Genomic DNA, 27,045 nt, shown 5'->3' with positions numbered 1-27,045 from the left:
TGATGTGGGAAGAATGATAAGGACTACAGACCAAGCTATATAGTGGTATCCCTGCATACAGATTTAGTGGCAAAATGCAGTCATAATTGAGGGCTGGAAGCCTTGGCATTTCTGGTCTCTGATGCTATTGCACATGTGAGGAGAACCCTTAGCCAAGACAAACACTATTTTGTTACAGAACTGGAAATCACATTATCTCTTTTATGTACTTACTTAGTCTTTACTATTCTAAATTCCATTTGTCCTGTTCCCATCATATACAAAACCCCTGTGGCCTACAAATCGCACTTACCAAGCACCAAAGGAGCCCTCCAAACACGGCAATGAGGATGGGATAGATTACTAACAAAGGACACAGAGAGGTGGAGGGGGGATGCCCCGGTCTGTGATAATGGTAATTGGACTTAAAGTCAGTAATACAGGAACACTTTTCATAGTAGGGTGCTGGTCAGTGTCTTCAGGTTTTCAAAATCATAGTGGACTTGGTAAAATAATAGCCTTATTGAATGAGCAAGTCCGACAGATGAGTAAAACCTTCAAGTGTAAGTGTCAGGGCTTGTGAGTCACAGGGAGGGGTTGATGAGGCAGTTACCATAAGACATTTTTTGTACAAATGGGATTCACTGATGCACTTTGAGTCTCCTATTGCTAAATGTATGAATACAATGTAGTATGGGATACTACAGTCATTGATACTGAGAACATTCTTTGGAGAAATCCAATTTTGGGAGTCCAAGGGCAGTCAGAAGTTACAGAGCCCCCATACTGGCGTAACAAAACTTGAGGGGGCCCTCCTGCAAGGTACATGGAGGGGCCCCTTCCAGACTCAATCAGGAGCTCTCCAATCAGAGTATTGTGCTGAGATGGCCCCCTGGAGCTTGAGGGTCCCCCCTCATCGCAGAGAGTGCAGTGGCCTGTGTTACACCACTGAGCCTCCATTGTTATCAGTGGGGTAAATTTGGCACCGGGCCCTGGGCCTCTCTACCACGGACCCTCGACTGGGAACTTAGTAAACCTTTTGCACTTGACTCACAGGATAGCGAGGCAGACAGGTCCATGGCTGACATAGGCAGGTGCTGAGGAATATATACTTAGAACTCAGCAAACATATATAGGATTCAATGGGAATAAACTTTTGGAAAACCTTCAAATGGGTCTTCACAGAACAAGCAGGGCGCAATTAATTTAAACTAAAAAATAACCACAGGCAGCAAATATAACCCCATAAACCTGCTATGTTCCCATTATCAGTGAGGTACTATTGAACAATTTTCATGCCTTTGTATAATAAATATAGAAATCCAGCAACACCCCCGAAAAGGCCTAATGGAACATCAGTTGACTTTAACAAGGAACATGGTAGACTTACAGGTTATGTCAGGTGTTTCACAAAACAAAATACATTTTGCATTTGGTAATCTATATATATTTGGTAAGCCAAAAATGCTGGTTTGAATATAATCTTGTGTATGATCTTCAGGTCTCCTCCTAGAGGGACCCAACCAACATTCATGGAGACCTAAAACAATTTCATTAACATTTGCATAAAGTCCCCTTCTAAGAAATGCATCTTCAGTTTGAGTCAGACCTGAAACTAGGAAGAGTAATAACATAAGGTCTCTGGGCTTGGCTTTTCAAAAACAAACTCCAAAAGCAGGATTTTTTTGTAAAACTAAAATTGAATGACCCGGATACCCTGGGAGTATTTTATTTAATTTTTTTGTTTGGGAGAGACAAATACGAGATTTAGTAAGTCATGCCATCTGCTCTAACTAGAGTGGATGACTTAAAAACTCAGACAGGCTGGTGCTCCACGGTTTCCAATTGTAGAACGGACAGGACTACTCCTGGACGTCTGATATAAATACCCACCCAAATCTAAACAGAGCATGCGCACAATCACATTTGCTGAAAGGGCACCCCAGCACATTTGTTTGCAAGGTGCCCTGTCTGCCAAACTAAAAATGTACCCCAGAGCTCATTGCACTAAAAAAACATCTATTTCTAAGGACTCTAAATATCACCCGTCATCACTCATTTTATCAGCCTATGACAAATGGCTGGGTTGGATTTAAACTTGTGAATTACGAGTGACGTTACATGCCAGAGATAAAGGCTCAACTGGTTAAGCCATTTAGCTAGCTAAGATGCACTATTTAAAGTATGATCCTCTGTCCCACAAGCAGTTTGTGTGGTAGAGGCACCACCTATGCTAACTCAGTGGTGGCTGGCCTATCAGATTTAGATTTTGATGCTTTTTACATTCTTGTCATCACCTTAACTTCCTCCTTCAAAAATGTGTGAGCAGTATCATTGAAGAATTACAATGCTAGTCTTCCTGTCATATCACAACAACATTACAGAACGGCTGATATGTTTTTTTTCTCCAAAGGCCACGCCCCCCGCCCCCAAGATGTCAGAGAGGTATTTAGGTTTCATGGTCATGATTTTGGCAGACAGCAAAATATCTTGGTGGCAAATCATGGTTGTAGCAAGCCAATGGCGACTGTGCAAAGGTCTGGTGGCTGAATGTAGAACCTTATTGAGTGGAGTGTTACATGTTTTAGCACAAATACATGTTTAAATCTCACCCAAGACACAGCAGGTGCTGTCTCTTGCAAGACAATTGCTAAATGTTTTCTAACAGCGGATTTGAGGCCTCCCTCTGCTTACTATTGGTTGGCTTCATTGTCAATCACATTTGATTACTTTGGATTGGTCAGCTTCCATAGGCTACCCTCCACTTTGCGCGTTTGTCCCTTCCTTTGAGCATGAACTGATTACTTATGTCCGTCCACTGCTCCTTTATTAGGCACTATTTTTCTTTGTGTTTAAACACTCTACGTGAGAGTGTGTGTTTCAGCTGGCTCCCTCATGTGCTTCTCCCACCACCATGTTCTTTCGTCTAGCCGACCTTCTGGTGTTGTGGTGTTTGCCCCAACCCTCCCTGCATCCTTCCTGCTGCTGTCTGTGCTGCTCAGATAATATGCAGCAGAAGTTTGGATATACAATGTACATGGAAGCTGTTGACACAAGGAGTGAGGCATGTTCACAAACAAAAAAAGGGAGATAAGGAGAGATATGTGACTCTGGAGTGGGGCTTACCTCATGCATTGCAGGGACTGTGACACAATAGAAAGACGTGCAGGGTGGTGAATAACAGTTGGCTATATTGTCATTACTGTGGTAGTGGGAAGCAGACATGATGTTATTCAGCCATGATCGTATTGTGTCACTCTTAATTCATGCTCATGGTCCTACTCATACAGACATCTTTTAAAGCAAACAAGGTGTGATAGAGACAGTGTTTTCTGCACAAAAAACCTTTTTTTGTAACAGTTTTTGGCCGAACACCACTTTATTAGCAAGTTTTGCCACTTTCTCTGCAGCACAAAATATTCAGAGCAGCTTGCATGTGTGGTGTTCCTCTTGTCTCACTTCAATTGTGGTAGTTTGTGGATTTTACTTTTTTTGCTGTATGAATACCATTTCTTTGAATATCATGTGCATTGCAGTACCTGAGCTAGCTGTGCCCTCTTGTAAGTGTCTGTGTGTACAGAATGTGCCATTAGCAGCTCCTTAAAACCTGGCTGAAAGCAGCTGCATAATCTGAAAGTCAACAGACTTTGCACCAATGACGCAAAGTTGAAAGGTTCACAGAGTTTGAAGAGGGGCACATTCAGGAGAGTTCAAACAGGGAGAGGCTCAGCAGAGTTTGAAGAGGTAGAAGTTCAGTGGAGTTCTACAAGGTTCAAGTTCAGCTGAGTTTGTTCCCTTGAGATAATGTTGGAGAGGAAGGAGTGCAGCAGAGTTTATACATATCACACAAGGTTGGAGACAAACGAGTTCAGCAGAGTTTGGAGCAGGAAATGTTCAGGAGAGTACAAAAATATAGAGGTTTAGCAGAGTTTGAAAGGGGAGATGGTCAGCAGAGTTCAGAAATGTTAAACTTCAGCAGAGTAACCAGGGAACAAAAGAACAGATTTGTGAACCTGGCGAGCTTGGAGAAACTTTTAGGTGCAATTCAGAAGAGTGTGAACCTTTGGAGTAATAGTGAAGATGTGTTGCAATCAGTGAGTGAGCTGTGGTGAATTTGTTGATGAGTTTGTAGATGTAGATTTATGAAGTGATGAACTACCCGCTTGCATCTTGTCGCCATGTAAACAGGGATGGACCACCTTGCTATAAACAGGGGATCAATATGCAGCTTTTGGTAAGTAGTAGGGACAGGGCCTTAAATCTAAAAAAATGTATTTCCCTTATTTGACCTAGAATGCAAATTTAGTATTCAGTACTTAGGGGAGTATATGACAACATTGTTTGCTTCATTTCTCAGGATATTTGTCATCTGTTTCCAGTTCCACTATTGGGCATGTCCGCATGAAAAGGAATGACTCTTTTTACATGATCACCCTAAGGTTTTGGACTGATGCTGTTGGTGTTTCGGCTCTGAGAGTGCACCGAGACCTGCTAACTAGTCCTCTATTCCAGTGCTGTGACCCTTAAAAGTATATGTTAGATTGAGTAATACCCAATTGTCATAAGTTAACTTACTTATAGGCAACCAGTATATGGAACCAGGGGTAACCAGGGCCTGCAAGTTAAAGTGCCCCTCATGGGCTGCACCACTTATTGTGCCACCAAGAGTTTGACAAAATAAAACATGTCTCCCAGTGTTGGAATTGTAACCTTTAGGGTGGTCTCCCCCCAAATTTGCTCTGTTTGCCTTCCCTTTTTGCTGTACCTTTTTTGTTGGACTTAGGACTCTGAGCACTTTACCACTGCTAACCAGTGCTGAATTGCAGGTGCTTCTCCCCTAAAACAGGGTGACATTGGCATATACATAATTGTACTGGTTTTGCCACCCAGTCAAGTAGCTTTTCAAACCTGTCTCAGGCCTACCATTGCAAGGCCTGTGTATACAGCTTACTGCCACTGTGACTTGCCAAGCCTTAAATTCCTCTTTTATCTACACCAAAGTCACCCCTAAGGTAGGCCCTATGTGACCCTAGCGGCAGGGTGATTAGTAACTAAAAGGCAGGATATGTACTTTCAAGTTTTACATGTCCTGGCAGTGACAAACAGCTACATTCATTTTTCACTACAGAGAAGCCTATTCCTTCCATAGGCCAGCATTAGGAATTCCCTTAAATACCCCCAACCGGTAGTCTGGAGCCAGGACTGGGTTGAAAGAGACCCATGCACACTTTTGAAGACCCCTTTGATGTCAACACTACATCAAAGGCATTTTGGGATATAAGCATGAGGTCTCTGGCTCTAACACATTAGCATATGACTGGATCGGCAAGAAACTCTGCTGAAATAAAGGTTTCTGTAATAGAAGGATTGCCACTCAGCTGTGATTGACTGTTCCCAGGAACTGCTGCCCTGCTGCCTGCTGACCTTTGCAAGGACTTGTAGGCTTGCCCCTGCTCACCACCTGCTTTTGGGACAGCAAAGACCTTGTAAAAAGCTTGTTTGCAACCCTCCCACCATTGTACCTTTCCAGCACTACGCCTCATAAGAATGGGCAAGGGTGATAGCGAGCACTGCTGAAAAGTGAGCGTGGGGATTTATCCTCTGAGCCTCTTCACGCTTTTACAAGTCCCATTATCTGCACCCGGGGATGAAGTGACCGGCACCCAGAACTTCCTTGGTGAACAGAGCCTTGCACCTCAAGACCTCCCTTTCAGTGCGGCCCCCTCTCGTGAACGGCTACACCAGATTCCCAGCCACAGCAAAGGAGACCCTCAGCACTGCCCTATGTGGCTGAAGTTTTGTCAAATAACATCAGAGCGAGACCTGGGACCCTCGGTAGCGACTCCATGCTGAAGATGCACACCACCGCGAATGCAGGAGCCAACCTGCCACGAGTGTCTCCTCCTTGGCCCTAGGGCCAGGTTGCAAAGCGACACCGATCAGTGTTGATAGCCAGCCTGTGATGCTAAAATTAACTTGGAGGCCATAACTGGGGGACTCAACCTCATTATTTCCAAAGTTTGCCCCTTGTAACAACAAGGACGTACTTTTGGAAGCTGAAGCCGGGCTCTGTACTAACTTCTCAACATTACATTAAAGGGTCTAAAACTAGCCCCACCATATTCAAGCACTGCTTTTCTTTGCCGTGTACTCATAACTTTAATACCTGTAACCTCAGTTACTGACATTTCATTGTTGCAGCCCCATCTTGATGATTCAAAGCTTCTCATTATTTTCTTAACTTGTATGGGTTTTTGTTGTTTTGACCTTATCTTCGTGACATTAAGATTCTTTATTCTTCTATATCTGTGTAGTCTTTTTTTTTATAGAGTTTTATATAGCGCGCACTAGACCCCAAGATATCAGGTATCAGAGCGCTTTACATGAGCACCCGTTTTGTTACACAAGGACACATTCATTTTTTGTTAGGCACGGGGAGATTAAGTGATTTGCCCAGAATTACAGGATGTTGAGCATCGTTGCCGAGACTCGAACCCGGTTCTCCAGCTTCGAGGTCGACCGCTCTAGCCGTTAGGCTACTTCCTCTCCTCTTTGGTGGTGCCTCACTTTTTGCTGGGTTTGTGTCGAACACAAATACTTTACACATTGCCTCCAGGGGTATGCCTGCCTGCTCTGCACCTAGCTACCAGAGAGTGTGCTACTAGCCCCATTGGCAAGTATAGGATTATTCGCTAACACCTCAAGTGTGTTAACTTCTGAATGGGCCTACTTAAGTTGGTACTTCAAGATATCAGAAGAACAGTTACATTAAACCCCAACTTGATGCACATGTTGAATTTATTGTAATTTTTTTAATAACAAAACAGCAGGAGATTACAGTAAACAAACTTGTGCCAGCCATCCCCCCATCCCTCCAGTGGTTTACAGATTCATTAAGCAAGAAATACACCTTGGTAAACTAACATGTACAAAACCCCCCTCCCCCTTAGTTCGACCTCCAAATTTGGGTTCCTCCTGTCCCAGCCATCGAGTGGGTCTATCATCAGGCGGGAGGGTATCTGGTAGCCCATTGGCTAGTAGTCACCACATCCCCACAGGCAAGTTGTCGGCATAAGAGTGGCACCCCTATTAGCCAGACCTCAGATTATGTCTGCACTGTAGAAAGGAGTGAAGAAGGGCTGCTCTGCTGTTCCTTGAACCCAGATTGCACCTGCTTATCCTTAGGCCAGCAAAGGGGACTGTGCCTGTGGTGCCCTCCTCCAAGAAAGTTGCCCATGAGCCCCAGACAGAAGAGGTCAACTCCAAAAGTCAATTGGCTAAATTCCAGGTACAGGTCCTGGGCCTCAAAAGCTGAAGAAGCTGCCTTGGCGAGTTGGTAGCTACAATTGCTTTATCACAACTGACAGTTGAAGTGCAGCCGGGGAGACCAAGACTCAACATTCAAAAGTTGTACCCAAGCCTGCTGGACCCAAGAGAGTCGTCAGCGTGCAGTTTGGTCCCCCAAGATGGACACTAGCCTTAGTTAAAGGAACAGCTGGTTATGCTGTAACCGGAGACCAGTAGGACAATGGCAAATGGCGTTTGGCTGTACTTCACCTGGACTTCAATGGACATCGACCTTTGTGGTTAAAGACACGCCACCACGTTTATAGACAAAGGAATGGCCCCATGAAGTTCCCCGTTGACCGGATCAGCATCCACAGGATTCTCAGCACCTTGAGCATCCCAAATGCCTTGCATCAAAAGCACTTCATTGATGTCTGTGGCTTGAGGTCACTGTCCTGCTACGCATTACTGGCCCCTGTGACTTGCCACCTGCCGAAGCTGGTCACCATAAGTGGGCTGGAGTAACCAAATCCCAACTTTACAAACGTTTTCTAAAGTTTTTAAAGTAACATCTAACTGCCTTAGTTGCCAATGCTTGTTTGTAATTGGAATGAAAAAGCAGTGATTTACGATTTCCTTAATAATTAATACCTACAGAAGCCTCTACTGGATTTTGTTTATTTAATGTCTAAAAATTCATAAAGATCATTTTTATACTTTCTTATAGATACATGTTGGATTTCCTTTGTGTTGTGTTTCCTTTATTATTTGATTGTTTTGGTACTTACATGCTTTTATCTTGTTCCATTGATAAAGCCTGACTGCTCAGACCCACAGCTACCTAGGGTTGAGCTAAGGTTCTACAAACAAGCCTCGCTGGGCCCAAGATAGGTCTGTGAATTTATTAAATGCTGAGGTTTCTCAACCATGCCATTTAACAAACTGTATTTCCTCACACCATAGTATCTGAAAACGTTCATCCTCCATGCTGTGACATCAAAAGTGGTCTTTTGAACTGGCATGTATATTTTACCCAGAAATTATGGATATCTTCGTGCATAGTCTTAACCTGGGTAAAATGTAATCTTACATTACTTGTCACAGTTTTATGCTAAACTAGTGTTTCACCCAATTTATTACACACTGAAAATCAAGGTAATTTCCCCCTTTTCTAATATCTTTAGATGCAGTATCTTAGGGGACGCTTTTTATTCCTGTGGATAGGTTACTCCATTACAGCAGTGACAGATACCCCGTCCGTCAAAATATAAATCCCTTAGGATATTTTAGGATTTATATTTCAGTGGGCAGGATAACCATCCCCGTTGTGAAAGAGTAACCCATCTACCAAAATCTAAATCAGGCGCCAAGGGTTTTGTACATACTAGGAATCAGTTTACTACCCTTTGTGAGTTCACAAATTACTGCCCCTTGAGCCAATTTCTGTGGTCTTGCGAGAAATGCCTCCCGTCTACGGTGTACAGCCTGCTTCATGCGACCATTAAACAGGATTTGATCAGACCCTATTTCAAAATTAGTTCTAGTTTCTTCAAACATCACAAATCTCTTCCCATTATATTGGTCACCTAATACACAACACCCTCCCTGTTACCATCCTGGCACTTTAGCCTCACCCAACAGTTTGTGATAATAGGAAAGACTCAAATCTTGGCTGTCAAAAGGAATGGGACACTTTTGAATTTGCATGAAGCAGTCTGAAATGGTATGACGTTGTGACTGAATGTTACCAGGATTGTTGAGCAATATTTGACAGACATCTTGAGACTTTGGGATCCTTTGTAAATGATTCTGCCATATTTGCTATAAACAGTACATTATTACCACGTTGTTGCATAATAAATATTAAGGCTTATGTTGTATATGCAAAAATTGAATTGGTACATTTACAGAAAGTGTTTTACATGCCCACAAGTTATTCTGTGAAACACCACCCATGCCAGGTTGAGTATTTGTGATGTCGTAATTAGCATGTCAAAGAGGCACACAAGATAGACACTGTCCAAAGTCCTGTTGACTTTAATTGCCTTTGTTTGAAGGCAAAGTAATATAGAAATATTAGTCCATGATTTTTTAAACTAAAAATGTGGGCTGAATCAGATCCTATTTGGTGATTGGCAAGCCATTACACTTCTGATCTATCAATATTTTCTACTTACCAGGATCATATTCGATGACTGGCACACCATTTCACTTCTGAAGGATTAATATTTGTGCACGGACTTGAGACATACCCAGTGTTAGAACTGGCCTCCTTGGTGTGGTTTTCCACCTTCCTTTTTGCCTTAAGTCCTCCTGCTTTGTGCTTTCATTTTTTGCTGAATTTAGGACTCTGTGCACTTTACCACAGCTAACCAGTGCTAAAGTGCTTGTGTTCTCTCATTACAATAGTGTAGAATTGGCTTATGACCCATTTGCACAATTAATTTACTTATAAGTCCCTAGTAAAGTAACACTACCTATGCTCAAGACCTGTAAAGTAAATGCTACTAGTGGTCTTTCTGCACTGATTGTCCTACCCACTTAAGTAGCCCTTTAACCATATCTCAGTGACTCCACTACAGCCTGTGTCCTGCAGTATTAAACTGTGTTGTCGACTTGGCAAAGGAAACCTTTTACCAGGCCAAAACCTTTGTTTTTAAGGCATGTAAGTCACAACTAGGCCTTGGCCAGCCCAGATGTCAGGGTACAATGTATCTAAAATGTGGGCCATGTTCTTTTTAGTTTTCCGTGTTCTGGTAGTGCAAGGCCCTTAAATTTGTTGTTCACTACTGCAAGGCCTACCTCTCCCATAGACTAAGATAGGAGTAACATTATTATATTTAATATGTGAAAATTCCCAAATGTGAGCAGTTAACCATTTTATGGTTGCTGTCTTTGGAACTGTAATGAAAGATCCTCTGTCTTGGGGAAAACATCCAAAATCAATAATCTATGTTTGTGTCTAAAGAGTCATTTAAACCTAAAATGCATTTAACAAGGCTAATGAATCTCCTTGAGCAGTCAGGACTTCTGGCACAGCCACCAAACACTGGAGCAGAGCCGAAAGAGACTGTTTTGTTGCCAGTTCATTTGCACGCTCTTTGGAGAGGTCAAAAAATAAAAGGATAGTGACAAACAGAAAATGATCCACCATAGAGGTGATAACCCAGTGTGTTATGTAAAAGACTGACTGGAGAATATTCACATTATCTTATAACCTGCCTGTGGTCACCTTTTCTTTAAAAATACCCAGGAAAAGAGATGTGTTTATTGGCAGTTCATTTGCATGCACTTACAAGACGTCAAACAACAGCAGGGCAGTGATGAAAGAGCAAACATTCCAACTTGCAGGTGATAAGCATGCATGTTACACAATCAACAATCTCTTATCTTGTACACTTCCAGAATATACGCCTCCTCTGCGGTTCTTAGACAAAGTATAAAAGGGGAGAGAATGTGAGAATGCGAGTGAGAAGGTGACCGTTACTGAAATCGAAAGGAGAGAGATGCATACATACTGAAGAAGATAGATATTAAGGCTGGACATAAAGGAGGAAAGCAAAAAAGAAAAGAGGAATTTAAAGTAGATAAAGGAAGAAAAAGGAGGTGAAATTGAGTCAAATCAAGGGTTTGCAGAAAAAGGGAAGAAAGGGAAACAGACATTCAGGTCAGATAAAGACATGCTATAAACTCAGTGTACATAGGGGGATAAAGAGAGAAAAAGGATGAGATAGCGAGAGAAAGTGATAGAGAGAAAAGAGGACAGGATCAGCTAGAGAAATAGATGTAGGATTCATAAAGAACTAGGAATAAATTATACTAAGACAAGAATAGTGCTGAGTACATTTTTAATTCCACTGTTTAGGAGATCTGCTAGAAGCAGAGACAGGCGTCCACCATGCTGCCAATCACCGAGCTCTTGATCGCTCTGTTTCTTACTCTCTTCATTGGACATTACTTCAAGCTCCAGTGGTTGAGGAGAAGATACCCTCCTGGACCGACTCCGCTGCCCATCATTGGAAATCTCTGGACACTGAAATTTGTGCTTCACCACGAGACCCTCATGCAGGTACTACACTCCTGGTTACAAGGTGGTTGTTACTTCTGTTTAGTGTGCAAATGTTACCCAGCTAAATGTATAGTTTATAGTGTTCTTTACACATACACACACTCTGATACTTGGGCCTAAGAACAATTTGCAGGAGGGTTGCTTTATCACAGTGGCTCATGAAAGGCTGGAGTTTGTCTTTGACCATGTTTAGAGACAGATTAGCTATTACAATAATGTATGTTTTTGAAAGGTTGATGATATTCTTGGATGACTGAAGCAAAAGCAGGAATACCCTTTGTCGAGGATTGTAAACTTAAATGATAACAATCAAGAAAGCAATGGAAGAAGCTTGGGTGGTAGAAAAAGTCAGAACCCCAACTATCTGAAAGTATATGTTGAACAATTAAAAAATTGTGTTTATATTGCACGTAATATATTGTTTTATATATTTTAGTAGTATGGTGGTATCTCTGTTTTGAGGATTTAAAAAAAAAAAGGGAAGACGTGTAATGTCCTGGAAGATTTATGTTCAAGAATGTGATGTAATGGAATGTGGAGGCAATTTTGAATGAGGAAAGCTGGTGGATGAGGTCTGTTTGGAATAAAGCTCTGACATATTTATCCATATGCTGTGATTTGAGCTAATTTCACATCCGGCTTTCAAGGACAATGTTCCTTGCCCAAAGTAATTTACCTTACAACATACACAATCAACACTCTATGTTTGTGTCAAGTAATTGAAACTTAAAATGCATTTAACAAGGCAAATGGACACCCTTGAGCAGTCAGGTTCTCTGACACTGCCACCAAGCACTGGAGCAGAGCCCAGAGAGACTGCTCTGCCTCCAGTTCATTTGCACGCCCTTTGGAGAGGTCAAATAATAAAAGGATAGCGACAAACAGAAAATGATCCACCATAGAGGTGATAACCCGGTGTGTTATGTAAAAGACTAACTGGAGAATATTCACATTATCCTATTAAAATGTCTGTGGTCACCTTTTCTTTAAAAATACCCACAACAATTATTCCTTATTTGTACCCAAGGGGTCAATTTAAATGTAATTGGCCCTTTACAATATAAATGCGCCATCTTGTCCTGTGGCATAAATTCCAAGTACTGGACAGGAACCCAGGAAAAGAGATGTGTTTATATATATATATATATATATATTACCTACTGGCGGTCGCCAGTAGGTAGTTATAGTTAGGACCCCTTTTCCATAGGAAAACCTCAACATTCTATTTTGAATAACTTTGGCGCCGGTCGATGAATCCTCGCGAATTTCTCAAAATAGGTGGGGCGCTATGCTCCGCTCCTACCCTGAAAGTCTCGGGGGGATTCGTCAAGCGGGGGCTGAGATAAAAGGGGGGTCCCAAAACGCGTTTTTCCCATGCATTTTTCCATAGGACCTTTAGAACGAGCTACAGCCCGAACGGCTGAACAGAATTACTAGAAATTTGGCAGAGAGGTAGTCCCTAGGTCAAGGAAGTGCCTTTTGTAGGTTTGGTGTAAATCTGTTGAGTAGATTCTGAGAAAATAGCCTTTAAATCAATATATATATCTGAGCCCGTTTACGGTACGCTTACCGTACGCTTACCGTAAGCGTACGGTTGCGTGCGCGAGCGCGATTCTGATTGGCTCTTAGATCTTAGTAAACATTCGAATCGGCCGAAACCAGGAAGCGGCGTCCGCCATTTTGTCTCTCGCACTGAGTGTTGTTTATCAAACATGATGGCCAAAAACATGTTACGGGGCTGTTTTGACAACTCCCTCCCACATAGTCATGTTGAGGGAGTCCACAAACATCCCCCAAGAGCAAAAACGGTTTTATTTTTTTTTCGGCAATTTCGCGGGGTACGCTTACCGTACGCTTACCGTAAGCGTACGGTAAAAAAATAAAAATAAAAAAAACACTATCCACACTTACCCCACCCCCTGTGCTTTTGGTGGATGAAGGCCACCAAATGTACAGGGCTTATTAATAGGTAAAAAAAACTAAATTTTGGCAACATGAAATTATAAAATCGAAATAAAAAAAACACTATCCACATTGACCCCACCCCCTGTGCTTTTGGTGGCCGAAGGCCACCAAATGTACAGGGCTTATTAAAGTTGATAAAAACCGTGCACGGAACGAACTGCGTTAAGTGGGCGCGCACGCCTCGAATGGCGTAAAGTAACTTAGCATTTAAAAAACCGTACAAATTCACTGAAAAAACCATAGGTTTCACACACGTTATAGTTAGGAATTAGCATTTAAAAAACCTTGCAAATTCACTGAAAAAACCATAGGTTTCACACATGTTATAGTTAGCGGAAATTTTACTGATAAAAAACCTGTCAAATTGCCCCGTTATAGTTAGTGCTGGCAACTATAACTCACGCGACCGCAATCTTCTGCTGATGACATATGTGTCTTTATGAAAAAAAAATATTTGTAATATATGTATAGCTAAAAATGTATGGAAGAAGACATGGGCAAATAAGTGTCTAAATACAGTATTAGCATCAGCAGAAGATTGCGGTCGCGTGAGTTATAGTTGCCAGCACTAACTATAACGGGGCAATTTGACAGGTTTTTTATCAGTAAAATTTCCGCTAACTATAACATGTGTGAAACCTATGGTTTTTTCAGTGAATATATATAAAGATAGATAGATAGACACATACACACAAACACATGCACACATGCACACAAACACACGCACACAAACCTTTCGATCGGAATGTTGCTTCTACTGCTCTTCCATCCACCAAAATAATGTTCCTCAATTATAACAATACTTTTAATGCTGAATGGCTTCCTATGGGTGCATTTGTAGGTCTTTTCCTAAACTAGTCTATGCCGAGTTTTATTACAAAATCGCCTCAAACTCCTAAAGGCGTTTTCAAGATGACAAAGGATTTTGATAGCTTGCCAATGCTCTGTGTCACTTTATTTTGCTCCCTTTTGTACTCTCAAAATAAACCGACTTATTACAAGACCCAGAGGAGTTCACTGATCTCTGTTTCCACTGGGCTTCTCTGGGGCCACAGAGAGTAGTAAGTAAATACTCAGACTAGTTAATACATTGATGGTTCTTACGGGTATGTGCTCAGGTGCAAAGGTTCAGGAACGGTTCCTGAAGTTCAGTTTTTACTGCACCAAGTATTAACTTTTCCTAAGCTCAACTGCACTCACCATTTACCACAAAGTTATCTCAGTGAAACTCTCAAGGATGCCTTCTGACAGGCTCTGTTCAAGAAAACCGAGGGTCTTGGTTGCTAGCCAGTGCTTTCTGGCACTGAGTGGTGCTCCCTCCCCCTTGTACATCATAAGTGAGTCAGTTCATTAGCAGAGTAAGAGGACACCTCATCCAACGTTGCACTGAGGTGTGAAGGACCAGCCATGGGGGTTTCCTCAGAGATTCATTAGTCTATGGTTTCCTATTGATGCTGGTTCAAGACAAACAGCTGCCTATTCTATGTGACCACTTTATATGTCCCTGCTCACATGTCCCTGTTACTTTTGCCATGTGATCATTTAACACCAACACTGTAGGGGTGTATATTCCATTAGGCCTGACTACCAGTGTAACTGTCCAAGTGTGAAGTGCTCATGATTTTAACATAAGCATAGAGGGCTGAGGCAAATAGATGGGCCTTAGCCCTCAGGGGCAGTCAGATTCAGGATGCAATCTGTGCATCCTTACAGCCAGGTCTGCCTCAGTGCCATGCTCGGGATTGTCTGCAGCAGATCATGTTTGTACTGGTCAGAAAATTAAATACACAAGCAAACACTAAATACTAAAAACACCTCAGCCACAGGAAACGCGATGCCTGATGCATGGACTATTATTGCTGCTCAGGCACTTATTAACCCATATAAATCTGTGGCTTATTTCTGCAACGCAATATTCCATGCCTTGTGCTGCCATCAACTGTCTGGGTAAATCCATTATATATCTGTTGCTCAGATAGTACACTGTGCTTCTTACATATTGCTGGGCAAGCATTATCAAACCAGCTTCCACATTGCCACAGTTAAGCACACATTGCTTTGCCTGTTTCTATGTTGCCTATCAAATGACCATGGTGATGTCCACATTGATCCTGTAAAGCACACATTGCCCTGCCACACAAACAAACATAATAACAGAAAGATAACAATACCAGTGGGGTGGGCAAAATAGTGTTCTTTTTTCTGCAGGTGATTTGTATAATGTTGGGTATTGCGCATGAGTGGCCATCTCCATTATAATCATACATGAAATATTCTTTCATATCCAAAGACAGGGTGCACACGTTGCTAGTTCAGAGCATGTAGCTGCGGCACAGGTCTATCTTCATAGTTCCCACAAGACATTTTGTTTATGCCAAGTCCCTGGTAATTGCCTACTGTGTATTTATGTAGCATTGAACCTTAAGACAAACCAGGCTTTACCCAGGACAGTAACTGACAGTGCATGGATGTGGCACTGTCATTCTTTTAGTCTGTCTAGTGAACTTAATGTGAGAGGACCAGCACTTCAAGAAACTCCTGTATGCTATTTCCAGAGCAAACTCTTTAAACAGATGTATGAGAGAATTCACAAAAAAGGCTGGACCATGTGAGGGAAATTCATGTGTGTGGGTAGCTCCCATTAAGACCAAAGTTTGATGCATGCTAGAGAATTTGTGATTTACTTTCATTGGTATGCATGTTTTACTCCAGCAAAGTACATGGATAAAAATGCCTAGGCTTGGAATCAAACACGACTACTCAGAAAACTCTTTATTAATTGGATAGCAAAAGATATTTCTGAAATCAAGTGATTGTTGATAGACGTACGACCCATTATTAATGATGCAGATAATTCCATGCATGAAAGATGGAGGACACTGATTTTGATCTGCAGTGTGTAATGGGAAATTTGCAATGTGCAAAGTAAAAAAGAGAAGGGAGTTCAGTTTAGGACAGTCATTTGGATCCTATCATGCCCCCATGTATGCATGAACTGTAAGCTGTGCACCTTTAAACTTGGTTTTCTACACTTAATCATTTATACTACTTAGTTAAGACAATTTCAAATATGATGATTGGCTAACAGTACCTTAATAAATCAAAAGCTAAATAATACCTAGGAAGGGGCAAGGTTTGCGCGAGCCACTATCTTCCTGGATGGTAGGCCAGTTTTACTACCCTACATAAAGTAACATAAGTTGTACGTGGGTAACATGCCTTGCCCAGGCTGCCCAGAGTCTGAAATGCATAATAGTTACCTTCCCCCAAGAGATCAGATATTTATTTGTTAGAGTAAGTACTTGATTTCCTCTTGTTTGCTGTTCCATTAATTCGCTCCATGATTACTTTCCACCCCCAGCTTGCCAAGACCTATGGGAACGTGTTCACTGTGTGGCTGGGGCCGAAGCCAGTGGTTGTGCTGAATGGATGCCAGGCTTTAAGAGATGGTCTAATCTCCCACTCCGAAGAGCTTGTTGAACGCCCTACAATCCCAACGTTTCAGGAGATATCAAGGGGCAAGGGTAGGTAGCTCTCGATTCACAACAGCAGGTAGCAAATAACTTGTTTTTATATAGTGCATCATACCACACTTCGGTCATTTCTAAGCTCTGTAAATATTAGAAATTGTGAGATTCAGTTTAATGGCACTCAATTTACCAACCTTGAAGAACAAGAGGATGCAAGTTTTTGAATGTGTGATCTGCACAGTATTTTATTGGATCAAAGGTGAAACTCAATAAACCATTCATCCAGCTTTTTAGAGTATTAAAAAGCAGACAGGGGTCAGACATCAGGAGGTGCTATTGATTGGGTTATGAATGGATGAAATACAAGCTGTGTGTAGATATTCATGACTGCTGTAAAGACTCACTGACCGGATATGAACAGATTTCCTCTTAAACTATTCCTACTCATGGAGTAAACCTTTGTGAATTGTGTATCCATTGTGTAAGTGGTTGGATGGATGAATGGTTGGACGGATGAACGAATGGACTATCGAACAATATTAGCACAGACGATGAAGAACTAGGACTTTCAGGGTGGGCAGCCAGTGAATGCTGTGCATTAGTCACACAATACAGTGTTGCCGCCACAGTGGCACAGTGTGTGTAGTGACCTGGCTGTCAGGAAGCCTCAGCCAGCAGCCTTTATCTCTCAAGTGGGATACAGATCTGTGCTCTCTCTGTCTAGGCCCTGAAGTGTGTGCTACTGACAAAAGGCTGGTGTGTCCTGTGCTGCAGATACAGGGCTACTGGATGTGCAAGGGAGGAAGATAACTGTGGATCCCACTGTGGGTGAGCGACTCTATCTTTAAATTGTATTTTCTGCAGTTACTAAAAGCAGCAACAAGAGCTGAATGAGTGGCAGAGAGAGAGAGACTGATATTTGTAGCTCAAAAATAAAAGTCACTCTTGCAGCCTTTTGCACAGAATTCCTCTACTTGTACAGGCATTACGTTAGAAGCGAGCACCAAAGCATTACTTAGCCAGGCTGAAAAATTAAATACATATTTTACGTTGAAGATAGAGTTAACTAAAACCTAATACACAATTGTTTAATTAGGAGTTGTCTTTTCCTCTGGACACACCTGGAAGCAGCAGAGACGCTTTGGTCTGACAGCTCTGAGGAATCTCGGACTCGGGAAGAAAAATCTAGAAGCGCGAATCCAGGAGGAGGCCCACAGCTTGGTGGAGTTCTTTGCAACAAAGAAAGGTAAATGGTTTCAGGCCCAGGTGCCACTTCCATGATATTAAACATCTGACCCCATATTGGGCTCATTCAGTTTAGGTATCATAATTTATTTATTTATCTATTTATTTTATATAGCACAAACCAGACCCGAAGGGATCTCTAAATGCTTTAAATAAACAGTACCTACTGCATACAAGCAGCATGCAAATCAACATTATGGGTTAGGATACACGTGAACATTTTGATTAATTACATACATTTAAAGCAACAATCATCCACATTAACAGATTCTAACAGAAAGTTAAGCATTTTAGCTGTGAGGATAAGTGAAGCTTAACAAACCGAAGGCAAGAACTAAAGAACAGCAATAGCACGTGGGCACCATTTGTCTTTCAACATGATCACTGTAATCAGAACAAGATACAGTAGGCAAGGATACCAGAACTGTTATCAGTCTAGTTGAAATTCACGATGGAACAATTCACCTAACATTCCCAGGGATGAAATTTGCATGGAAGGGGAGGGGGACCGTGTGGCACTCCTCCCCTGGCCTCCAGAGGTCCAGAGGAACCTATCCTCCAGGGCTAATTTCAATAATAAAGGAGAGAGGGCTGATTGGCCACGCGGCACCCCTCCCTGTGCCATTAATGGACCTAGGGGCCCCATCCCCTGGGGCCAGCTCATTGACAATGTCCCGGGAGACCACCCTCCGGGACATAGCGGTTTCCTTGCCTGCACTGGCATGGGAAAGGAAACCTGTGTTTGCTACTGCTTGGCAGGAGCATTTTTTAAATTCCCACCAAGCGGCAGCAAACACAAAGTCTGTTTCCAGCTGACAGGAACTTTAAAAATACTGTCCTGTGGGTAGGAAAACAGATCAAACTATTGCTCCCACCAGGAGGGAGCTGCATTAGGAGCTGCTCTCTCTGAGTGGGAGCAGTGCCGCTGCATGAGGGGAACCGACTGGGGCTGGGGCTGTTGGGGCCTTGGGGCTCCCCCTGTGGCCTCCAACAAGTATATGGTAGGTGCCATGGGTACAATTAAATATAGTAATAAAATATTACTTTAATTTTTTTTTAAACCTATAAATTCGCTGAAAAAAAAAGTTTAAAGTAACCTTATATTTAGGTGTGATAGGAAGATTTTTTTTTAAACTTAGAAATTCACTGAAAAAAACAAAGGCTAATCTAACGTTATGGTTAAGTAAATAGGACAGTGACAGCATTAACGCTTTGAACTTTAAAAAGAACACGAAAATCCACTTGCTATAATTAGCAGAGCTAACTATAACTTGCGTCAACGCCATGCACAAATTGGCCTAAGGAGGGGGACGTGTGTGACCACTCCCCTTTATTAAATGAGGGGCCAAGAAGATGGGGTCCACGGGGCCGATAACAACTCAGTTAGGGAAGCTGCACGGCCACTCTGCCCTTTAATTAAAACAAAATGACCATATGGCCAACCCACCGCTGCTCACGGCCAAAGGCATGGAGTTGGCTGCAGGGCCTGGCAGGTCTTGCATTAACGTATGGTGATTAAGTATTACTATATGTTTAGAAAACCCTAGAAAGGCACCTAAAAAAACAAAGGTTAAAGTAACGTTATAGTTAGGTGTGATAGAAGGATCTGTATTTTCTTTTTTAATAAAACCTTAGAAATTTACTGAAAAAAAACAACGGTTAACGTAACGTTATTGTTAGGTGAATTTGTCAGTGACGAGATTAAAGTTTGGAACTAAAACAAAACACAGAAATTCACCAGTTATAGTTAGTAGAGCTAACTATAACTTGCCCTTGCCATGCACTGCTTATGACGTCACATATGACATCACTCATGACATGTTTTATGACATCATTTATGACATCACTGATGGCCTCTCAAATGAATTCATTAATGACATCCATGATAACCTCACTGATGACATCATCCAAGCTTTGTTTTCCCACATATTGTTGTATACATAAGAGGTATGACAATAAATACAATATAGTTCAGGAGAAGATCATGCATCATAATGACCAACACAGAAACAACGGCCTTAGGTGTTGATAACAAGCATTATGTGCAACATTGACCATATAGCATATACTTTACAGGTAGCATAGTTCACATTACCAATCATCCACATATATGGTAAACTCTCTCTGAGTACAATCTTCAATCTGTATTCAATTGTTCAGAGAAAGCCAAAAGAGCAAGTATCAATTTCAAAATGAATGCCCTACTACGGACAACTTTTATCTGCATCAAAATCCTGATACTCACCGAACCTACAATAAGAAATTAAGTTGAGATCAGTAGAGAACGAAGGGGACTATTATGATGGCGTGCAGATCGCCACCACCCGACTGGCGGTGGCGATCCGCACGCCATAACGCCCCGCCCAACAGCCAATTACCCCCGCCATAGGGAAACTTGCTCTCGCTTCAATGAAGCAAAGCAGATTGCTTTTCCACATGGGGAGCAGCATGTTAGCTGCTCCCCATGTGGAAAAGCAATGCCGGCTCCCGCAGGATGCGGGGAGCCGGCAGGGACTATGGGGGGATTGGGGACCCCCCCACGGTACCCAAAGGAGAGGGCCAGCCCCGGGGGATGGGGTCCCCTGGGGCTACTAGCCCACCAGGTACCTCCTGTATGCGCCAGAGAGCTGCCTTGCAGAGAGGTGTTCAGAGGCCACACCCTTTTTTACAACACTCTGCAACGCAGAACTGTGGTGTTTACTGGAGGTACCTGGTGGGCTAGTTGGCCCCCAGGGACCCTCAGGATTGAGGAGGAATTGATTCCCCAACTTAAACCACGCCACAGGGTGTGTTTGCAGACATGTCACTTCAAGCCACGCCTGCTTCCTTCACCACTGTGCAAACGCGCCCCGTGGCGCGTTTTAAGTTGGGGGATTAACTCTCTTTTAATACTGAGGGTCCCTGAGGGCCAACTAGCCCAACAGGTATCTCCAGTATGCGCCAGGGAGCTGTGTTGCAGACAGGTGTTCAGAGGCCATGCCCCTTTTTACACCTGAATGGAACGCAGCTCTGTGGCGCTTACTGGAGGTACCTAGTGGGCTAGTTTGACCCTAGGGACCCTTAGGATTCAAGGGGAGTTAATCTTCCAATTTAAAACGGCCACAGGGCGTGTTTACACAGTGGGGAAGGGAGGGGACGGGGCCTGAGGTGACGTGTGCAAACACGCCCTATGGCGCATTTTAAGTTGGGGAAATAATTCCCCGTCAATCCAGAGGGCCCATGGGGGCCAACTAGTCAACCAGGTGCTTCCAGTAAGCACCACTGTGCTGTTTTGCAGAGAGGTGGTCCAGGACGTGCCCATTTTCTCTGCAACGCAGCTCTGTGGTGCTAACTAGAGATACCTGATGGGCTAGTTGTACCCAAGGGACACTCAGGATTCAAGGGGACTTTATCCCCCAAATTAAAACGGCCATAGGGTGTGTATGCACACGTCAGCTCAGCCCCCCCTCCCTTCAACAGTGTATAAATGTGCCCTGTGGCCCGTTTTAAGAGATAGTTTTAATACCCCTGCCCTATTATATACTAGGGGCTTACAGAGGAGGTCATACTAATCACAGGGTTACCCCAACACATAGTGTTCCCTAGTGTATGTAGGTGTTTTAACTGTATTCTAAGTGCCTTTTAGCATAGCACTGGCTCTAGGAGTGGTTAGTCATAGTCAGTTACCACCAGTACCCATCTGAAAAAGTTGAGGGTACAGGATGATTTTGAAAAAAGAGTCTTTCTGCTCCTCTGTTTGTTCTTTCTGCACGTCTTCCTTCTTCCTGCACTTTTCTTCGTCTTTGAGGAATTCTGTAGCTTCTTAATGCATTTCTTTTTCTTCTTTCTGTGTGTTTTTCTTCTTTCTTCACATGTCCTACCTCTTTTAGCATAGTTAGAAAATAGCATTTTAAAAAGCTTTGAAATTCACTTAAAAAAACCATAGGTTTAAGTTACGTTAAAGTTAGAAATTAGCATTTAAAAAACCTTTGAAATTCACTTAAAAAAACATAGGTTTCAGGCATGTTATAGTTTGGAATTAGCATTTAAAAAACCTTAGAAATTCACAGAAAAAAACATAGGTTTCAGGGGTGTTATAGTTAGCTGGACATTTCACTCATACAAAACCATTGAAATTCCCCTGTTATAGTTAGCTCAGCCAACTATAACTCGCACCCCCCGCAATGCACTGCTGATGACGTCACATATTACATCACTCATGACATGGTCAGTGACATCACTGATGACATCTCAAATGACATCACTGATGACATCACTGATTACATCATCCAGTTACAGTGTGTTCTGTAAAATTTAAATGGGTTTATTATATATAGGGAAAGGCATATTGAAGATTGAGCGGGTTTATGAGTGTCTGAATGGATGATTTTGTAGGTGTGTGACTGACTCTATAAGTGAGTGATTAAACGTATCTTACTGAATGCTTGGGTTAGTGACTAAACTGTGTGAATGTCTGTATCTGTCTGTCTGTTGGTGTGTAAGCGGCTGCATGGGTTTGCTAATAGCTTCATGAGTGTCTATATGGGTTATAAATTGGGTGTCTGAGTAACTGTATGGGTGCCTGAGTGTTTGTGTGGGTGGGGTGTGTGTATCTCTGTGCATAGATGTGTGAGTGGGTGATTCACTGGGTGCATGGTTTCAAGAGTGCATCTGTGATGGACTGTATGGGTGGGTGAGTGTGTGTATGGTTGTGTTAGTGAGTGAATGTATATTTCATTGGTACATGTGTGAGTAGCTACATATGTGAAAGGCAGTATATATGTGTTGGAGCACATAAATGGCTATAAGTGAGAGTGTGTGATTGTGAGAGTGGCTGTATGGATGAGTGTGTGCTTGTATCATTGATTGTATAAGAAAGTAAGAATGTGCTAGTATTTGTATGAGTAATTGAGCTGGTGTGTGTATAACTTTATATGTGAGTAAATGGCAGTGTGATTAATTATTTGCATCACTGAGTAGGTGTGTGAGTACTTCTATGGATGAGTGGCGGTGTGTGAGTGTCTATATAGGTGTATGAGTGCATATGATAGTCCTGTACTGAGTGACCATAAGTATAAGTGACTGTACAGGTTAAGCCTGGGCAAAGCACTACGCTACGCTCGCGTAGTTTGCGAAGTATGCGCTACTTCGTACTACGCGAATTGCACGTAGCACAGTGCAAACACGCGTAGCGAAGTGTTGCGTAGTGCAGCGGTCATTTTTTGCTTGCTCGCGGTCCTCAACGTCAAGTTGGCGACCGCGAGCAAGCAAAATGAAATCCCGGCGAGACTTTTTCCTTGTTCGCGATCAGCAACATCAAGTTGGCGATCGCGAGCGTGGAAAATAAACCTCCCGGCGAGATTCTCAACACGAGGAGGTCATGTTTCTCATTGCGAGTGGTCGCGTATGCTCGCGACCGCTCGCGATGAGAAACTACCAGTCCGCGTTGAGAAACCTGCTGCTCGAGTAAAAATCTACTCGAGCAGCAGAAAACTACAGCTCACACTGTGCAAGATGCCGTTTTCAATGTTTGCACAGTGCCGGTTGCTTGTCCGCACTGTGCAATCATTGAAAACGACATCTTGCACAGTGCGAACAGGGTACTACGCAGTTCGCAAAGTGCTACGCGTAGCTCGCGAAGTGCACTTTGCGTAGCTTCGCGTAGTGCTACTTCGCGAACTACGCTCAGGGTTAGTACAGGTGAGTGAGTGGATGGGTGTGTAGACCTAAGAATCAGTGAGTGGGTATGTAGTTATTGGTGTTGGAGTGTCTATGGTTTTGAGAATGGCAGTCTGTAATTTATAGTGGGTGTATCAAAGGTTATATTAGGGTGTGAGAAGATGTATCAAATTATCACATGGATGATGTCATCAGTGATGTCATCAGTGATGTCATTTGAGATGTTATCAGTGATGTCACTGACCATGTCATGAGTGATGTAATATGTGACGTCATCAGCAGTGCATTGCGGGGGCGCGAGTTATAGTTAGCTAAACTAACTATAACAGGGGAATTTCAATGGTTTTGTATGAGTGAAATCGCCAGCTAACTATAACACCCCTGAAACCTATGGTTTTTGCTGTGAATATATATATATATATATATATATATATATGTTTCACCTAGCTTCTTTATACCTACCGGCGTGATATGAGCATGTGTGGAAAAGGCAGATGCTAGGTAAATGAATGCAATGTAAAAATGTGTAGTAGAGGCATGTGTCGTAAAAGCGTGCACTGTAAGCCATACAACCTTTAGCCTCCGACCAGTAATTTTCACTCTTCTCTGCTGCCACACCAACTTCTTGTATGAGTCCTCCCCAACACTATCTGACAAGCAGCTATAATAGCTTGTAGGCTATTGCATTAATCAAGAACCATTGTAAACAATGGTCTTCCATGGTCAACCTGAAACATAGATGTTCTTAGTCCAAACGTGACAACAGGTACTTGATGTAAGCAGTGATGGAAAGATACAAGGAATGTTGACAAATTGAAGAATCTGGAGAAAATAAACAGCAGATTTCAGAGGACCCCAAAGCCTAAATTTGATATTGGGAAATTGAAATATTATTTGCTAATGGGACATTCCTTATTAAGTGCTTATTGTCTAAGGAAGTGTCAGCTTGAACCTTGGCACTCCCACGGACCTCTGGAGTTTAATTGTTCCATCAGCCCAGCCGCTGAATTTAAAGCTCTCTACAAGGTGACAGTCTGAGCAGCCGTGACAGGAATTTGCTACCTCCCACGAAAGCAGCCTTTTCACCATTTTTAAATTTTTAAAATTTGACAGAGTTTTATATAGCGCAAACTTGACCCGAATCGAGTATCAGAGCCCTTTACATAGCACCAGTTGCATTATGTGAGGACACATTCATTAATGTTAGGCACGGGGAGATTAATTTATTTGCCCAGAATCACAGGATGTTCAGCGTCAATGCCGACACTCGAACCCGGTTCCCCAGATTCGAGGTCGACCACCCTAGCCGTTAGGCCAACTCCTCTTCCCAATGTTTGCTAAAGTTAGACTCTTGGAAGACTGCCATAGAAGAGATGCTGAAAAAATTGTATTGTATCCCATACAAGTTGAAAAACACCGCAGGCTTGGTAAATATACAAGCTATGTGGGCACTCACAACTGGACATCACTTTACGGACATATATCCAGTATCCACATCAGAAAGAGGAAGTTCAAGCTTCTTACACTGGCACCAGTTTCATACAAGCCAGATATTCCCTTCTTCCTAAGATGGAGGCTGAATCTATGGTGGTGAAATTTGCACTGCCAGGACTATTAACTCAATTCACTGCAGCTTTTCGCTATCAGAGTGGCACAGAAATTCCACCAGCAACATTCTAAATCAGCATCCCATTGATAATTTAGGTGGGCCCAACTTCAGCCACCATCATTTTGTGTTTCATAACATTCGCACAACTGAGCTGGAAATAATATTCTTTTGGAAACCATTATCTTGGTTATGAATATTCTGTAGAATTTAACTCGTGAAGATATCTTGTTATTTCCACTAACAACATATTGTACTACTTTAGATGACTGTGACCTTGATTAAAGTTTTCGTTGTAACATTTCACCTGGACGATTGAGTCTTTAGCACTGAAGAACAGTTGTCACAAAACGTATTTGCTGCTTGTTTTTTTCACAATAGTTTTTTTATGAAGTTATGAAAATCATGATCAAGATTTATGGACATTCTTGGAGAAAAAGCACTGTATTATTATTATCAAAATTGTGTTGTTTCTACCTCTTGGAAAACAATTGATGGCGTGAAGGTATGCCGTTGCGGGAGGTCTTAAGCAGGGGTGTCATTTGCTTCTGCGAATTACACCAAATTCCTAAAAAAATAGATATAAAAATATGTAAAATGCATAATCTGCATCTAGCGCTATATTTTAGCACTAAAGTTAGTGCATACCTTCTAGGCAGAGTTCACCACATTTGCATATGCTAAAAGCAACATGTGTGGAGAGCTCTACATGTGGATTTCACATTAGGAATCAGGTACCAAGCATCCTGCATGGCCGGTAATTTCAGTGGAACAGTATGCCTTACGCTTTAATCAGCCAGCTACTTAAACGGTCCTATCAACACTAATGTGTACCTGTCTCATATGGAACATTATTTTCACCAGGATCTTAATATGGTGCTGTCAGGAGTCCCAACTGAAATAACTATGTTTCCCTAGTGACCCTTAAACCAGTGACCTAACCTAGCCATATCTACCACCCTGCCAAAAACTGCCAAAAACAGATGCCTAACAAATGGCCACTATGTGTCCTATGGCTAAAACATGTTTACTGTGCATCGTCATGTCTTCCAGATATGACAGTAGAGTCTACTGACATAATCCAGGTAGGAAAGAACTAGAAGGATTGCAGTCTGATCCCTGTGGAAGTTGTATTTTGATGTTAGCTGTTCATCATTGGTTACAGACTATGAACACATGGGGCATGGTTTTATTTTGTTTACAAATGGTTTACTGTTCACAAGCAGTTAGTAACCGAGAATAATATATAGCGTTTGTAACTTCTATGCTCAGTGTTCAAGCTGTATTTCTGTGTGCTATTTTTTGCTTGAATTGCTTTTAATTGTTTGGTTGCTATCTGTATTGCACAGAGACACAAATTCAAAATCAGTGCAAGATAATACAGGCAACCTTATCACTGGAATCAATGGTGAAAACCACTATTGACAATCGGTCACTTGCAGGTCGAGTTGCGTGAGTCCCAAGGAGGGTAAAGGTGTTGCTGGTCCCAGGACCAATCCATTACAGTAAGCTCCATTTTACCTTGCTCGAGAAGCCTGGGTTCAAGTTGTCCTGGCAGTCCTTGGTGCTGAATCGGGTTTTACAGCTTACACAGTGCTGGAGGCGGACAGGGTGCAAAATGTTGACGATGAAGTCACTGTTGACGTCAGATGAAGGTCTTGCGGAGTTGCCTTGAGGTGCAGCGTCAAGTAAAGGCGGTGGTTGCCAGACTGACGACCAATAAGTCTTGGCAGAGGTAAGCCCAGTAGAAAGTTAACTTAATTGCG

At 42.4% G+C, this 27,045-nt stretch overlaps 1 protein-coding gene and 1 long non-coding RNA gene across 3 annotated transcripts in view; one reads left to right on the top strand and one right to left on the bottom strand.

The window, feature by feature from the left end:
• The window catches only part of LOC146786134 (uncharacterized), a 92,054-nt gene that overhangs the window by 26,324 nt on the left and 38,685 nt on the right, over positions 1-27,045 (bottom strand). Inside the window, exon 3 of the long non-coding RNA XR_014970858.1 lies at positions 25,757-25,847. This is a non-coding gene — a long non-coding RNA (uncharacterized LOC146786134). The remainder of the gene's footprint in view (positions 1-25,756; positions 25,848-27,045) is intronic.
• LOC146786135 (cytochrome P450 2J4-like) overlaps positions 10,733-27,045 on the top strand; it is a 36,453-nt gene continuing 20,140 nt past the window's right edge. The window contains exons 1-3 of one of the 2 annotated variants that reach the window (XR_014970857.1): positions 10,733-11,335; positions 16,662-16,824; positions 17,867-18,016. Coding sequence is in view for 1 of the 2 variants with exons in the window: in XM_085635638.1 (XP_085491764.1) it covers positions 11,165-11,335; positions 16,662-16,824; positions 17,867-18,016 (484 nt within the window). In the remaining variant the exon portion in view is untranslated. The remainder of the gene's footprint in view (positions 11,336-16,661; positions 16,825-17,866; positions 18,017-27,045) is intronic. The other variant, XM_085635638.1, reaches the window with a different exon arrangement.

This window comes from Triturus cristatus, chromosome 11, assembly GCF_964204655.1.
Source record: "Triturus cristatus chromosome 11, aTriCri1.1, whole genome shotgun sequence".
NCBI lineage: Eukaryota > Metazoa > Chordata > Amphibia > Caudata > Salamandridae > Triturus > Triturus cristatus.
This window is presented reverse-complemented; position numbering and strand designations above follow the sequence as displayed.